This window comes from Choloepus didactylus, chromosome 7 (assembly GCF_015220235.1).
Source record: "Choloepus didactylus isolate mChoDid1 chromosome 7, mChoDid1.pri, whole genome shotgun sequence".
Classification (NCBI taxonomy): Eukaryota; Metazoa; Chordata; class Mammalia; order Pilosa; family Megalonychidae; genus Choloepus; species Choloepus didactylus.
The window spans coordinates 118,342,531-118,358,257 of NC_051313.1; the positions used below are offsets into that span (position 1 = coordinate 118,342,531).

The 15,727-nt window shown below is 54.6% G+C and overlaps 2 protein-coding genes across 10 annotated transcripts; one reads left to right on the forward strand and one right to left on the reverse strand.

Annotated features, from left to right (window-relative positions):
- Positions 1–7,850: 7,850 nt before the first annotated feature.
- CUTA (cutA divalent cation tolerance homolog) lies at positions 7,851–9,560 on the forward strand. 2 transcript variants are annotated; one of them, XM_037844342.1, is made up of 7 exons: positions 7,920–7,992; positions 8,076–8,124; positions 8,400–8,608; positions 8,788–8,847; positions 8,961–9,006; positions 9,129–9,178; positions 9,334–9,560. In XM_037844342.1, the coding sequence occupies exons 2-7, from the start codon at positions 8,083–8,085 to the stop codon at positions 9,458–9,460; spliced, it is 534 nt and encodes a 177-aa protein (XP_037700270.1). In that variant the 5' UTR covers positions 7,920–7,992; positions 8,076–8,082; the 3' UTR covers positions 9,461–9,560. The 2 variants fall into 2 exon arrangements, with proteins under 2 accessions (XP_037700271.1, XP_037700270.1); XM_037844343.1 differs by lacking the exon at positions 8,076–8,124 and having other exon boundaries at positions 7,851–7,992.
- Positions 9,561–9,665: 105 nt separating this feature from the next.
- On the reverse strand, positions 9,666–15,273 carry PHF1 (PHD finger protein 1). Of its 8 annotated transcripts, none has more exons than XM_037844341.1 (15): positions 14,673–14,900; positions 13,773–13,943; positions 13,600–13,681; positions 13,391–13,486; positions 12,869–12,972; positions 12,606–12,754; positions 12,323–12,418; positions 12,041–12,109; positions 11,776–11,899; positions 11,601–11,668; positions 11,325–11,429; positions 11,011–11,197; positions 10,827–10,921; positions 10,472–10,549; positions 9,666–10,306 (listed from the first exon to the last, which is right to left on the reverse strand). In XM_037844341.1, exons 2-15 carry the CDS (start codon positions 13,926–13,928, stop codon positions 10,015–10,017), a joined length of 1,701 nt encoding a protein of 566 aa, XP_037700269.1. In that variant the 5' UTR covers positions 13,929–13,943; positions 14,673–14,900; the 3' UTR covers positions 9,666–10,014. The 8 variants fall into 8 exon arrangements, 5 of the variants coding, with proteins under 5 accessions (XP_037700269.1, XP_037700265.1, XP_037700264.1 ...); XM_037844337.1 differs by lacking the exon at positions 14,673–14,900 and adding an exon at positions 14,988–15,273 and having other exon boundaries at positions 10,121–10,303; positions 10,468–10,546; positions 13,773–13,855; XM_037844336.1 differs by lacking the exon at positions 14,673–14,900 and adding an exon at positions 14,988–15,273 and having other exon boundaries at positions 10,121–10,303; positions 10,468–10,549; positions 13,773–13,855.
- Positions 15,274–15,727: the final 454 nt, after the last annotated feature.

Here is a 15,727-nt window from a genome sequence, read left to right on the forward strand (position 1 = left end):
GGGGAGGGGTGGGGTTGTCAGGACCCTTACAGGCCCACGCCTTCCCTCCTCTCCCCATTTACCGCCCCGCAAGAAGAATGGGCATCCCTTTTAACCGGACCTGCCCACCTTGTGCTCACCCCCCCTACACACTATTTAAATGTGTCTCCCCTGAGTGGATTTCTCTTTCCCTTCTCTCTTCCAGTCTAGCTCCCTCACTCTCTCTCATCCCACCCTCCTCTTTTCTTCCTCCATTTCTCTTGAAACACCCTCCAGGGAATTCTCCCCAAATCCTAGGGGGTCTTTCCCACAACCCCCGGATGAGTTTGCTACGTCCTGTTATCCGCTTCCCTATGACCTTCAGTCCCCATCTATTCTCTCTGCTTTCCTCCCTACCCTCCCACCTCCCTCCAATTCCCTTTTCTCCCCCTCCATGGCCTGTCACGGGGGTGGTAGCAAGAAGCTGCATTTATAATCAGATCCACAGCTTGTCTTCCTCCACAGCCCCGGCGTTCGGCCAGGACTGGGACCCAACGTCCCCATCCCCCTGAAGGCCTGGTCCCCTCCCCCCCACATCATCTCCTTTTCATCCCCCTCCACCCAGCCTCTCTCACTTCCCTTCTTTCTCTTTACCCATTACCTTTCCTTATCCTACCCCCAAACAACCCCCTCACCACTTCCTTCCAAACCTGTACACCTCTTCTCCATACCTGACAACTTCCCCCACTCCTACCAGGGAGCCACAGGCACCATCCCACCCCACCTCAACCCCCAACCTCCCAGCCCCCATCCACAACCCATCCAATTCCAACTCTATGTGGCTCAATTTCCCCAAATCCACCCCATTTCCTCCACCTACCTCTCTTCATACGACTCAGCTTGCTGACCCCAGTGCACCCATCTTACTGGTCCCTCTTGACCTGTCCCCATCTCTGTTATTCCTTCAGTACCCAAACCTTGGTCCTCCCTACCTCATGTCCAACAGTGACTACTCCTATTGGTTCCAGTTTCCCCAGTTCCTCCTACAGAACCCCAAGCCCTGGATGATCATTCAACTGACTCTCCAAAGCCACAAACTTAGACTTCCCCTAAACCACCATCTCCCTCAAAAGTCACCACATCCTCCCCTAGACACCTCTACTCTGTCGGCCATGGAACTCTCTATCCAGCTGTCTCTCCACACTCTCACCTTCCCCACCACTCTCCCCCAGGTCCCTCAACAGCCTGTTAACCCTAAACTCCAACTCTAGCCCTGCTTCACCACACTCTGCCCAATAGTTTCCAGGGTACATCTCTTACCACCCTTTCTGGCCTCCCAGGCCATGATAACATATTCTGTTGGTCTCCAAATCACACCCCCACACTCTGAACCACACCTGGGGAAAGCCACCTTTCACATTTGCATCTCCTGTTTCCTCAGGTGGACCCTCCACTGCGACCTAACCTCTCAAATCAGAACCCTACTCCTTTGTCTCTCAAATCACCCTGGATAGCTACCACCTCCCACAGGGACCCTCTGTTTATTTCATTTCCTTCATTCTGGCTAGTCTATGCCCCCTACCCCACTTCTTACTCCTTTAGACAACTCCCCCACATTCCCAGATCCCCTCATCCCCAGGGACCACCTCCTTTTCTCTCCTGATGCCCAACCAGTCCCTGGATTGGAAGCCCTCTCAGGTCTCTCTCGAACTTCTGATCTCAGGCACTCTCCCAGTGTGTGCCTTCAACCCCCCATCCATGCCAAGATCTGCCGACCTCCATCTTCTCTCCCAGTACCCTCCAGCTCCCTCCCAGTTACACAAAGACCCCCACTTCCCCTACCTTTTCTCTGGGTCCCTCAATTCCCCCTTCCCCCTTCCCCTGTGCTGGGAAAGGAAAGGAAGTGGTGAGTGATGGGTCTTGCTCAGTGGGGAAAGGGGAGAGGTTCCTGAACGTCTCTGTGGAGGAGAGGCTCTCCCATTTCCTCACTCTTTTTCCAAGTCCTTCAGTTCCCTTCCTCATTCTAATCTATCCCACAACATGGGCAGGGTTGAAAACAGGAGGTACCCCCAAATCTTCAGAAAACACGTTTCCTCACCAACAATGAACATGGCCCTCAAAGACCCCCTGCCCGAGGTTGAGAGAATGAATTGCTGATTGTTCCTTTTATCAATCCCAGTCCAATCTCAATGGTTACCCTCCCATTTCCCATTCTTTGCTTTTTCTGTGACTCTCCCATTCCCCAATGAGGATTCTCCCCATCTTTCTCCCTTCATTATCCCCTCCTACCCAGAGGTCTTTTCCCAGCCTCCTCACCCTGCTCACCTCATCCTCATCCAGCATGAGCAGCTGGTTCCCCGAGATGATGCAGAAACCGAGGGTTCCAACCAGGACGATCATATGGGGAATGAAACCATATTGCGTTCGGTGCATAGGGGGTCCCCGTACATCTGGGGGACAAAGATACAAAAAAATGGTAAGTGAGGTGCTACATATTTGGGAGACAGAGGTCTAAAATGGCAAGAGAAGGTCCATAACGTGGGAGGAGACACCCACCTGCCTTGAGGAGATCCATATGGGACTGCGACACCACCTGGCAACTTTAAAGGAAGTGAAGATAAGCCTATACATCTGGGGTAAAAAGAGGGGAGGGAAGCACATCAGAGGGAACACTGTAGGACTTGGGGGAAGAGGATGGAATTACATCATGGCAGAGAGAGTACACACTTGGGGGCAGGGAGAAGGTAAAGGAGCTCTCCATGTGTTTGAGGAATATAAGAAGTTGGAGGTGCAGCAAAATTGGCAGAAGAAAAACACACAAAGAGGTTGGGGGCAGGTGGTCTGGGAAGAGGGAGGCATCCAAATAACTGGAGAAGACAAGGACTTAGAAGATGGCACCACCCATGTGCAAGAGAGTAAGAGGAAAACTACACAGTTGTGGCAAAGAAAGCTGTGGGGGGCTGGGAACATTTGATTCATGAGATTTTGAGAGCTGAACATCTGGAAAAGAGAGGAGGTGAGAGCGCTTACCCATTCACAAAGTCAGATATAGTGAGAGGAACTTCCCTCTCTCCTCCCCTCCGCCCAACCCTGCTTATCCCTCGGAAAAGTTCTGGTTCCCCAGGCGGTAGGGAAAGGATGACTCCCTGTCAATATCTAGCTGTGGAGGAGCAGGGAGGGAGGAGGTGGGAAATATACCCTTGTTTGGAAAATAGAGACTAACTGATCTCTTCCCCATCCCTTCCTCCCTACCTCTGTGCCCAGAGATCAAAGATATTAATACTGCTTCTCCTCTCACCTCCCTACCCAGTCTCCATGGATTAGGACAGTAGCCAACTCCACAGTGAGAAGCTGGAGGAAGAAAGAGAGGAGGAAAGAATGGAAGATCCAGGCCTGGCAACACAGAGGGGGTCTCCAGAGACAAGGGCTGGGGATAGGGACAAAGTTTCTAGAACAGAAGAACAGTAGACCAAGAGTCACCCATGCGCAGAGATGCCCCCAGGTTCCCAACTTCCCCGGCTTTGCTGTTCTTCTTGCCATACCCTTCTTTCTGCATAACCCCCTCTCCTTTAAACCCCAAAGCCACAATCATCACAGGGACACAAGGGACAGCCCCTACGGAAGTAAGAGAAATCAGATTGGTTACATCAATTGGATAGAAATTAGGCTACAGGAGAGAGTGACAGAAGTCAGAATTAAAGTATCAGAGTGAGAGAGGGTTAGAGAAAGAAAAATTCAAATTCCTCTCACCTTTCACGAAAAAATTAACCATAGAGGTACTGCGGGAAAATAATTGGTGTTCTGAGATTCATTCCAACTGAATACCCCTGAGTGGTAGAGTTTTGAAAAATATGGCCCCTTTCTGTCTATAAACATATCCCTCAAATTTACCCTACCTGTAGATTAGAGTCAGAAATGAACCTGGAAACCCCAACAGTCTGAAACTATCTCAATGCCACTTCAGAGACTCTAACCAGTAATCTCTCAATGTAGAGCTCACCAATACTTAGGCCCTGAGACTGCAGACACTGCAGCAACATGCCCACCGCCCTCAGACACTGTACACCCAGAGGAGCAAGTTGTTGATAGACATAATGGGAGGGGCTGGTTCAGGCTGCAGCCAAAGAGAGGCAGGTTAGACTTCAAGGTGCACCTTTCTTCTGAAAGCAGGGAAGGACAGATTTAGCTTAGGAGCAACTGGAAAACCACACACGCAGATTGCCTGAATTTACGGAAGGAAGATTTGGGGAGGCAGAGGCAAGAGACAGAAGAACATGGCGGAGAAAGGGGAAAGATTTATTAGGATAAGAAATCCCACAAGGCTCAAATGGGAATCTCTTGTAGCCCCTGTCCCAAGTACCCAAACTTTAGTGTCTTTGCACCTCAAATCTTCAACACCCTAGAGAAGAGAGGAGACTAGAAAAGAGAAATGGGAGATGAGATAAGAGCTGGGGTGTGAGGGGGAGTGAGTAGGCACAGACCTGTGGTGACAAGGGAGGGAATGGGGCAGGCAATAGAGGATGGTCTGGGGGACAAATAACAGGATGGAACTGAGAGAAAAGGAGGCAGGGTTGATGAGAAATCCCCAGGCACAAGGGAATACACCAGAAGGGCCCAACTGGACATGGGTAGAGGAAACCAGGTGGACCTAAGAGGCGGCTAGGGCAAGGGGGTCAAGGAGGAGGGGGTGGAGCAGTGGTCTGGATACAAGGGAGCTTAAACTAGAGACGGAAGAGATTAAAGAGAGGGAGAGAGAGAAAATGACACCAGAGAGGGGTCTGGTATAGGGGAAGGACAGAAGGGGGACTCATATAAGGAACGGACACCATATGGGGGGAAAGATATATGTGATGGACACCAGAGGGAGGGGGAATGGAAATAAGGATTGGGAGTGGGGGAGGGGATAAAAGTGGTAAAGAGAAGGGGCCAGATAAGACCCCAGAGCTTATACATTTCATTGGTCAAGGGTCTTAATGACATTCAGAGTCTGGGGCAGGTTTCTAACCTGCCCCCTAATCCCATCACTTAATTTTACTTGAATCCATCCCCCATCCACCCCCGACATAAATACATACAACAAATACACACATAATTTGGCCCTTCCCCTGCCCTGTTCTCCCCTCCCCCAACTCATTCCCTCTCCTCTCTTTCCTCCATCTGGACCCTCCGACTCCCCCTCCTGCCTCCGTCTCTCTCCATCTGGCTCCTTCTTCTCTCCCTCCATCCTCCTCTTTTCCTACCCCCTACCATTCTCTGAGCCCCTGTCATACACCCATTTTTTGGCCTCTCTTTTCACCCCTATGTTTTCATTTCCCCCTCTAGCCCCTCATCTAAGACTCTGTCCCTCTATTTTTTTGATATTTTCCTCTTCTCTAAGCTCCTACCCCCAAATTATTTCTGCAGCTCTTCCTCCAACACTATCCTTCTACATCCGACTGACTCCTCTCTGGTTCCTCCTCTGTCCCCCCTCATCATTTTTTCCCTCAGTCCTTCTTTAAGGCCTGTTTCCTGGCCTCTCCGTCCCCTATCTACCCCTATCCCTCTGGCCTCCAATCCCTCCTTCCCCATAGCTCTCACCCCTGCCTTCCCGGACCTCCCCTCTCCCTCCATTTCAGCCGCTCCCCTCCCTGGCCCCGGCTCTCCACCCCCCACCCGCCCCTGCCCCTCCCCCTCTTGCCCCCCACCTGGCCCTCCCCCCGCCCCTCACCACCGTACCTCTGAAGGGGGCATAGGACATCGCGGGGATGCTCCCCCGATGGATGGAGGCGCGAGACCTGCTCATCAGGCCGGGGGGAGGGGTGGGGGGACGGGGGAGAAGAAGAAGAGAGAAAGAGGGGGAGAGAGAGGGGGAGAAGGAGGCGGAGGAGGTGGAGGAGGAGGAGGAGGAGAGAGGAGGAGAGAGGAGCGGAGAGGAGCAGAGAGGAGGAGAGAGGAGGAGGAGGAGGAGAATAGGAGCCAACGGTAGCAGCGGCAGCCGAGAGAGAGGGGGGCGGGGGAGCGAGCGAGAGAGGAAAGAGCTGGAGGAGGAGGAGGAAGAGAGTCTGTAACCCCCACCTCTACTCGGGGAGACCCGGAGAGAGAGACCCCTGACTGGAAAACATGCCAGAGAGGAAGAGCAGTCCTAACAATGCACACCCCAGACCCTGAGACCGAGAGACCCCAGACCCCCAGAGAAAGATATTTCACATTGAGAGGGGCGGGATCTAAGACCTTAACGCCCCCCTGTTCCCCACCTCCGGCTAATCTGAGGCACGGCCCCAAAATTTAGAGGAAAAGAGACCCTGATCTCAGAAAAAGACCTCCGACCCCCCACAGACAAAAAAACATGTCAAAATCCGAGAGTCCAGTCTCAAAAAGGTTTCCATAGCCACAGAAATCTTAAGACTCCAGACCCTGAGATGGTGATTTCAAGGCCCAAGACTTGAGATGCAGACTCAAAGAGAGAGATCTGAGACCCCAGATTCAGAAAGAATTCGGTCTTAGAGAGTTCATACCCACAGAGAGATTTCAGAGACCCCCAGACTTAGATCTCTGAGACAAGAAACTGCAGGGTCAGAGACTGATAACTCAGAGACAAACTCCCGACTCAGGGAGGGAGGGAGGAAGGGAGAGAGGGAGATTCAGTTAGCCCAGGACGGAAACCTCAAGGACCCCAAACTCAGAAAGAAGAGTTTGAGAGCCTGGGAGAGAGAGACCACAGACCCAGAAACAGAAACCCCCAAACAAAAAAGCAAAAAGGAAACTTAGTCATGAGAAAGACCCCAACTCAAGTACTGAAAGATACTACAGAGATCCATTCAGAGACAAAACTCTAAATCCAAAGACAAAGATCTCAAGGACCCCAACCCCAGAGAACCAGGTATGAGACAATTCTGACTTGGGCCCGGGAAACTCCCAGTCATACCCACACACCAACCAGTGACCCCCGACCATGGGAGAAGGGGGAATACTGAGTAGGGTAGTAGCAAAAGCCTTTTTCTGCTGCCTTCTCCCCCCATTCTCATCTCTCATTGACCCCTCTCCCCAATTTTGGGTCACAGGATGTGCTTGGGCCCCGGGGAGGGAATGTAGGGCAGGTCCTGGCTCCTGGGGGTGGATGGGTTAAGGGAAGGAGACCCAAGGCTGAGAGATGGACCTAACCTGGAGAATGGAAAAGGCAGGAGACGGGATAAAAGGACCATCACTACTTCCTGTTGCCCTCTCCGTACCCCCAAGCTGCAAAGCCCTGTTCTTTCTTTTCCTGCCATCAATGGTCTGTCTCGCTTTGGGGTTTCAGTTAGGAGGGCTGAGGGCGCCTCAGCCCCATTTCATCATCCTCCGTCCCATTTACACGGTCGCACTCTGACCTTTAAAAATGCATCTTTCCTCAGCTACCCGTTGTCTTGTCATTGCCTGGGGATTGCCTAATCATCCCCCTCCCCCTGGGCCAACAGGCCTCTTCTTATTTCATCTTTGTTTACTTCCAAGCCCAGGCACATCTCAGTCACAACTATAAGGGCAGAGGGAGCTCTCATTATCCCCCTGAGGTCCTGTCTTTTCAGATCCCTTCCACTCTTTAAAAGTTTCAGGAACACCGTAGGGATTGTTACTAGGCACATCTGGGGTGTAAGGATGATTCGCCACTCCACAACCTGACGCCTCGGGACTGCGGGGTCTCAACCCTTCATCCTAGCGCCAGCTCTCTCGTCACGTGGCCTGCGGGACTTAGGTGGCGATTGGCCTCTTCGCTTCACTCACTTTAGTACAGCCTGCTGGAGGACCCGCCCCCTCACGTGACAGTGGAACGCCGCAGAGGCTCTCCTCCGCCAGTGATTGGCCGTTTCCGGTTTAAGCGGAAACGGGCGTGTTATTTCCATGCACGCCTGCAGATCCGGCTGCCGATTGGTCAAATTCACCTGTGCTCCTCCCTCATCAGGAGGCGGGGCAAACTGGGCCAGGTAACGTCCAGGATTGGCTGGCGCTGGAGGTTTGAGTGGTCAAGCTTGTACTGTCACGTGGTGTACACTACTTTCTTATCACTTGGCTGCTGCCCAGGTAAGATTCCTCTCTTCCTGGGTTTGGGGTCCTTTTTCCGTATAACGTGGGGCTTTTGATATTAAATCCTACTCTACCAGCAGAGGCTGCATGAGGTGGGGGCGGGCTTCAGCGATCCTGCTCGGCGGAGGGGTGAGTGACCGGCCCCGGCCCTTCCGGTCCTCAAAGACCCTGCCACTACCCTCACCCCAAATCCCAGAGATTGGCGGGTGAGGAGGGAGTGGAAGATGAGTCTTTGCTTTAATTTTCCAAGTTTCCCTCTCGGCCTTAGGGACGTTTTCTTTCGGGGTGCAGAAGAGGGAGGGCAGAGCCTGAGCGTCTCTACAGGAGAAGGGATCCCAGTGCAGGTTCCTGGGGCATTTGCTGGGGAGAAAAAGGGAGAGACCGAATTTTCCCCCTGCCCTCAGGCCACTCTGCTCCTGTCGCTTCTTTGGATGCCGGCGCTGTTGCCTGTGGCCTCCCGTCTTCTGTTGCTATCCCGAGCCCTGCTGACCATGGCCTCAGGAAGCTCCCCGTCCCAGTGCCCGCCGGCCTCGGGCTCCGCCTACGTCCCCGGCTCGGTCTCTGCAGCCTTTGTCACCTGCCCCAACGAGAAGGTCGCCAAGGATATCGCCAGGTGGAGGACCTCGGTGGGGAGCAGGGAAGGATGATCGTGGAGGGCGAGTTGGGGGAGAGGGGAGAAGCCTGCCCTCTTGTTGCTTCCTGCCCTCTACAGCTTTGGTATCTGTGTTTGGGCTGCTGGTGCAAAATTCCGGGTGAAGGGCGCTCTGAATGGGGCTGTCTCTTCACCTTCAGGGCTGTGGTGGAGAAGCGCCTAGCAGCCTGCGTCAACCTCATCCCTCAGATTACATCCATGTGAGTCATAGCTATGAGTTGAAAGGGTAAAGCTAACTCTGGGGGCTGTCTGGGAGCATTTTTCTGGGGGGAAATCTTTGGTCCCCACACCACTCCCTTTCCGACTTTTTCAGCTATGAGTGGAAAGGAAAGATTGAGGAGGACAGTGAGGTGCTGATGGTGAGAACCCCCCCCCCAATCGTCTCCAATTCCTCTACATCCTTCTGACCCCTATCCCTCATCCTGAGATCCTGAAGTCAACCCCACTACTTGACTCAACCATGTTTGTTTTTGCCCCTTAGATGATTAAAACCCGAAGTTCCTTGGTTCCAGCTTTGACAGATTTTGTTCGGTGAGAACTTTGAGATGGGTAAGGGTGAGGGCCTGTATCATGGGGAAAGATTAGACCTGCTGGGTAGTCAAGAGCTAGTGTCTGAGGGGATGTGGACCTTTGGGTAAGTAAGCCTTTAAGTGAAACCACCACCACCACCCCCATCTTTTTCGCAGTTCTGTGCACCCTTACGAAGTGGCGGAAGTGATTGCATTGCCTGTGGAGCAGGGGAACTCCCCATACCTGCATTGGGTGCACCAGGTCACAGAATCAGTTTCTGACTCTAGCACAGTCCTACCATGACAAGTCCTGGCCCTGACATGCTCTCCTCAATACTTCAGTGCCCTCTGACTACCAGGTGATGGCTGGGCCTCCAATAAATCCTAACTTTGGTTCTCTCTGATTTTGTCTTTTTTCTTGTTACATAGGTGAATTTGGTTGGGGAACACTGGATATGCTTCTAGTCCCTCTGTTCTCTCCCACTTTCAGAATGATTCAGGGCAGCAAGACTTATTTATTTCTCTTTATTTCAGTCATACAGAGTCCGGGATCCCTTATCATCCCCCCTCCTCAGTCTCCATCCCCAGGGGTTAAATAATTTTTAAAAATATTTAAAAAGCTGTAACAAAATAACATCAAAGGAAATGGGAAGGATGGGGTTGGGGGTCAGGAATCATGAAAGGGGTAGAGAAGAGCGAGCCTCTTCCCCACCCCCCACCCAGATTCCAGCCTGGGCAGTAGGGAGAACTGCCCCCCTCCCTACCTCCCCAGGTACATCCCAGCTGTAGGTGAGGTCAGAGGTCAGGGTATGAAAGTGCCGGTGTGTGTGAATGGGGAGGTGGGAATCGGCAGGTTGTTCAGAAGATGCCCCCTCCTCCCCATTCAACCAAGTACTGCACAGAACCGTCAGGCCGTACTCTCCGAGCAAGTACCCGGACTGGATCCCCTCGGGACAGGTAGCCAGCCCCACCTCGGGCTCCTCCCCCAGTCCCAGGAGACAAACTACGGCACAAAGGAGAAGGGGGTGCTGAGCGTCTAGGAACACTTGGGGAGGGAGCTGGGACTGAGGAGGATGAGGCAGTCATCGAGTTGGGGGCACTCTTAGGGGTGTCTTTGGGGAAACCAATGTGAAGTTCCAGGGGTGACCTGAGGAAAGAAGCCAGTTGTGAGCCCAGACAGATTCAGAGAAGGACTGACCAGAAATGGAGACCAAATGTTGATCAGAGGGATGAAGAAATGGTTAGAGACCGAGAAACTTGAGCGTATAGAGGAAGAGGGGGCATCACAGGTAAAGGGATGTAGCATCTCACCTGTCTGGGGGGTTCTCGGTCCCCAGAGGTCCCTGCGGTGCTGGCAGAGGGGTGGAAGGAAGCAAACATCCGGATGGGGCTGCTGGGGTTGGGGAGGGGGAATGTTAGGACCTGAAGCAAGGGAAGAAGACCCTCTCCCCCTGGGAAAGGTAGAGCTCCAACACTACCCCCAGGGGACCCCATCCCCAAGGTACTGGATTCAGACACTGGTTCTGGAAATCTCTCTAGGACAAGATGTGGGTTGCCAAGAATGAGGGAAAAGCATTCCAGAGAATACAGCACGGATGAGAAAATCCAAACAATGTCAACAATCGGAGGAGAGGTTACAAAGGAGCATATCTGGGTAGATGAGCACTCACCTGGGCAGGCAGCGGGCATCTGTGGGCCGGAAGTTGTAGCCGCTGCTGCCCTGGTAACTCTGGTTAGGACTGGGGGGTGGTGGAGACACTGAGGCCTAGAAGAAAAGGCAAGGACTGGGAGATAGTACTTGATTCCCTCTTACACCCCAACATTCACCCCTTAGGGTGCCCCCTTCCTCAGTACCTGCAGCGCCCTCTGCAGTCGGGCCCGCTGCCTCTGCTCCTGGGGCTCGGGCTGGCTGCGCACTGCCGAGGGTGGCTCCAGCTCTTCCACCTTCCCCTTCTGCCTCCTGAGGGACTCTGGCTCTGGCCGCCGGCGCTTCCCCAGGGGACGTGTGACCCCTCCCCCAGGGCCCTGCCCTGAAGGGAAGCTGTAAGAGGCCTCCTTATCCCCCCAGCCCCCTCCTGGACACCCCAAAGACCTCCCCGTTCCTCTGTGTACACATACTCCCAGACTAATTCCCTGAGAACTTCCCCCATCCCCCCTGGACCAGTGACCTGGTGGGGGCTCCATCTCCAATAGGGGGCTCCACAGGGGGAGGGGTCCGAGCATGGAGACCAAACAAGCATTTCCTCTTCTTAATCTCCCTCCCTGAAATGAAACTGGATGAGGAGAGAAATGATATAGGATCAGTGCCACAGGAAAAGGCCGCTCTTATGCTGATAACTCAAAATCCTTTTCAAAGATGATTCTCCAGGTGGGTTGCAGCCCCTCTCCTCCCATATCCATTTCTTTTTGAGCTTCCCTTTTGCCTCTCCCTCCCTCTAACTCACCGGTCCTTGTGGCTGTTGAGAGCAGAAAGGAGCTTGGAAGAACGTTCTCCCTTGGGGGTGTCTGAGAGCTGGGGGAGGGGAAGGAAAATGGGATCAGTGGAGCAGAGAATCTTCCCTTCCATTCCTCCACATCTCCCTGTCCCACTCCAAGAGCCAAAGCTTCACTGCCCCTTACCTCCCCCAGGAGCAAACTGTCCCAATTCTCAGAGGTGAAGGGGAGGATCTCACGATCGAAATCAAAGTATTTCTTCTTACAGCACACACTGAGGTGATAAAGGACAAGATGGGCCACATCCACCCTGGAGAAACATGGGGTTGTTGAAGTCACAGAAACATCACAAAAGCCAGAGAATGCTGGGATGGCAGGTGGGGGCATGTAGGGTTAAAAGACTCCAGGTGTTGAGAGAGGTTATGTTGAGATCATGCCCAATCCAGCTCACCAGCGAAGTTGTAGCCTCCTGACCTTCTCAGGGCCTCCCCGACATACACAACATTCAAACTCATAGAACCTGAAGGTGGACAAAAGAGAGAACACACTTTATGCTGGAAAATGATACCATCATGTACAGAGAATTCACCAGCAAAGATGGGACCAACAGGTGAGGAGACAGTGCAGTGGCTGGGAAGGGATGGGAGGGGAGGAGGACATGGGGTAGCTGAGAGGGTAGAGCAGGGAGCAAGGCAAGCTATCAGGGCTCCTGGAGGGTCTGTCCTGGTCTCACCTGTCCCCGTAGAGAAGGGGCTTGCTCAGACACTGGGTACAGGCCTCATGGAACCACTGCAGGCAGCTCCGGCACTGCAGCATTTTCAGGTTCCACCTGAGGGAGAATGTGGGACACTGGCCTCTGCATATCTCCCCCATAACTGTCCCATACCCTGCTCATCACACATCCCCACCCACACTTGGTGCTCCTTGCAACCCATTCTTTCTTTTTCATCTTCTGCACTCAGCACCCCCACCCCAACCCCATATGGCTCATTCCTTAGCCCCCATCCCTTACTCACTCTCCAGGGCCGCCACAGTAACAGTAACTCTGCTGCCGGTTGCTCAGATGTCCAGCGTCCCAGTCCAGCCCCTTAAGTCCATATGGCAGACAGAGCTTCATGCCCAACATGGCCCGGGCATAAGGGCCCTTCTTCAGGGCACCCCCCCTCTGCAGATAGAGAACAGGCAGGTGGCCTAAGAAGGGTAGTGAGAGGAGAGGCTGGGGTAGGAGGGCTCCCACTGGAAGGCCAATTCAGTAGGGGTAAAGGGGAGGTGCCTTTACCTTGGTGGCGATGGCGAAGACGCACTGGCGGCAGACCCAGGGAGATGTGCCCTCTCCCTCTCCTGGGGCTGGGGCCCTTGGAACATGGCAGTCCTGGTGATAAGCTGAATAATGATAATGTTGAGAGTAGACCACTTATTGTATTGCATACATGTGTGTGCTAGGCACTGGGGTATGAATAGTCTTATCCATCTCATTTAATCCTTTACCATGGTCCTGCTGGGATGGGATGTATTATGCTTATTTTGCAGGTGAGCTGCTGAAGTCCCTAGAGGTTAAGAAGGGACTTGACCAAGGTCATATGGCTAGAAGAGGGTGTATCTGAATCACACTCTGCCTGCCAACTCACCCTCTCCTACCCCCTACCCCCCTTTCCATGGCTCCCTTTCCCTGGGTTGGAAGAGGACAAGGTTATGGGGTTGAGGAGACTGGTCAGACTGATGGCCTGGGGATCCAGGCCAGGTGGCCTGAGGATGGATGAGGGAAAGTCCAGAGGCAGCCTGGAAGGCCCTTGCCTCTCACCATGGCGACACTTCTCACAGCTGACCAGTCGGTTCCCAGGGACCACAGTCTCAGAGCGACAGACACAGCAGAGGAGTTCCTCCCCAGGGAGGGCAGCTGTGAGGGAATATTGTATCAGGGAGTCTGCCCATAAGCCCCCTTTTGCCCGCCCCCCAAACCAAATTTCTGTTTTCAGTAGGATACACACTCTCGGGCCTCTAGGGTCTTACCAGGGCTAATATCTTTCCATAAAACCAGAAACTGGGAATCATCCTCAAACTGGACCAGACACACCTCCCGAGCACTGTCCACCTGAAATGGGTGAGCACAGAGGATGAAATGGGAGCCAGAATGAGATGAAGGGGTAGAAGGTGACAGGTTGGATGGAGGCCAAAGGTCTTACCTTCTTGATGGTCCCCAAGTAAAGCAGCCCATCAGTCCATCTGGCCAACACATCTTGACCTTCCCAAAGTCGGGGCCTGGGGCCTGAGGTGGGAGCAGGGGAAGCTGGGTCCCAAAGTTGGGGACCAGAGCGGCTCAGCCGGGGGGGCTGCGCCATTGCATCCTGGGGGGCCTAGCCAGAAATGGGATGGGGAGGAGAAGGTTATGAAAGCTGAGACATACTCAGCAGCTACACTCCCAGAGTCCAAATACCTGTGACACCTAGATATGAAACCACTCAGCACCTTGCACTAGCTTCTTGACTCCAGTTCTCCCAACTCTGGTGCCTGACTCTCCTCTCCATAACACCCCACCCCCACCCTCTAATTCTCTAGTTTCCCAGCTTCCTGAGCTCCTCTGGGATATCATACCCTGGCCTTGAAATTTTAGGAGAAACGATGGTTGCAGAAGCAAAGGTTACCACTCAGCTTCTACTGTCACATTGCCCTGCTATGTAAAGGTTATCATAAGTGGGGTGCTCTGTTGCCCAAAGATATGTTTGGGAGCTTTTCTGGGGATGTTTTCCAGAGTCTCAGAAACGGCTGCTTCCCCAGACCCGCGTGTCTCATTCATAACAATCATTCTGGTGCCGGGTTATATCAGGTCACCCTCAAATCTGGGGATCCCTGCCCACCCCCCACCCCACCCCCGGGTTAAATAACTTCCCTGAGTGCCCTGGGAGGGGGGCGTGTCCCAGTCCCAGTCTTTACTCCCCACGACAGGCGAGTCCGGGCGTGAGGCGACTTGAGCCGGCCACACCAGACCCGATGCCCAGGCAGCGAGGGCTCTCCAGCCCGCCCTGAGCGCCGACCCCCGGCTCCCCGCCCCCCACCACCACCGGCGTATCCCACCGCCTCCCTACCGGTGACAGCTGGAGCCGCCGGGAGCCAGGCAGGGGCAGCCGTGGGAGACCAAGGCGAGCCCCGGCGCGGGGAGGGCACGTCCGGGCGTCGAGGGGCGTGCAGGCAGAGGCCAGGGGGTCCCCAGGCCCAGCCCCTCCGTCCCGGCGGCTCTGGGGCGTATGACGCAGCAGCCAAAGCAGCGGCAGCGGCAGGAGGAGGCGGCGGGGGGAGGGAGGGGAGGGACGGACCGACTGGGGGGGAGGGTGGTAGGAGGGGAGGACTGGGGGGGAGGAGGAGCCGGGGGGGCGGGCACCACCTCACCCCACCTCCCTCACCTCCGACAGGCCTGGAGGCGCCAAGCGCGCGGCGCTCTCTCGGCGGTTGGGGCGGGTGCACAGTGCTACTCGGAGAGAGAGGGAATCCCCACAGCCCCTTCCTCAGACGGGAGACCCGCCCTCGGGGCAGGAGGGAATCCCCCTCCCGGCGGGCCGCCTCGGGACTGGGCCCCCACTCCATGCCACATCTGTTAACTGCACCCCCAATGGTCACTCCAAGTTCCGCCCCCGGGCCCCAGTTCACCGCTCCGCCCTCCATTCACCCTTCCTGTTGCCCTCGCCACGCCCTCCTCTCGCCGTTGCCCCCAGCCCCGCCCTCTCCGTGGCAAGTTATTTCCTCCCCCCACCCCCCCACCGCACTTTTGCGCATGCGTGGCCCCTCCCGCGCGCGGCACCTGGGAGGACTAAGTCAGCCCCTCCTCGACCGGGCGGCGGCCGTTGGTGGTTGGCGCAAGGGATTCGGCGCGCTCCCGCTTCCCATGTACATCCAGTCTGCGCTTGGGTGCAAGGACTAGGCGGGATAGAACCCAGCGCAGTGACATCACCGAGAGCCAGCCAATAGGCGGCGGGGAGGGTAGAACTCTCGCGATTCGAACGCGAAGGCAGGGAAAGGCGGGAGGAATGAGCCAGCGGTTTGTGGAAGTGCGCGCTTCCCCTTTTCTGGGCTCGGGTCCCCGTCATTCCACATCCACCAAAGGAACATTCCAACCAGAGGGGGAGGGGTGTAAAGCGAAACATAA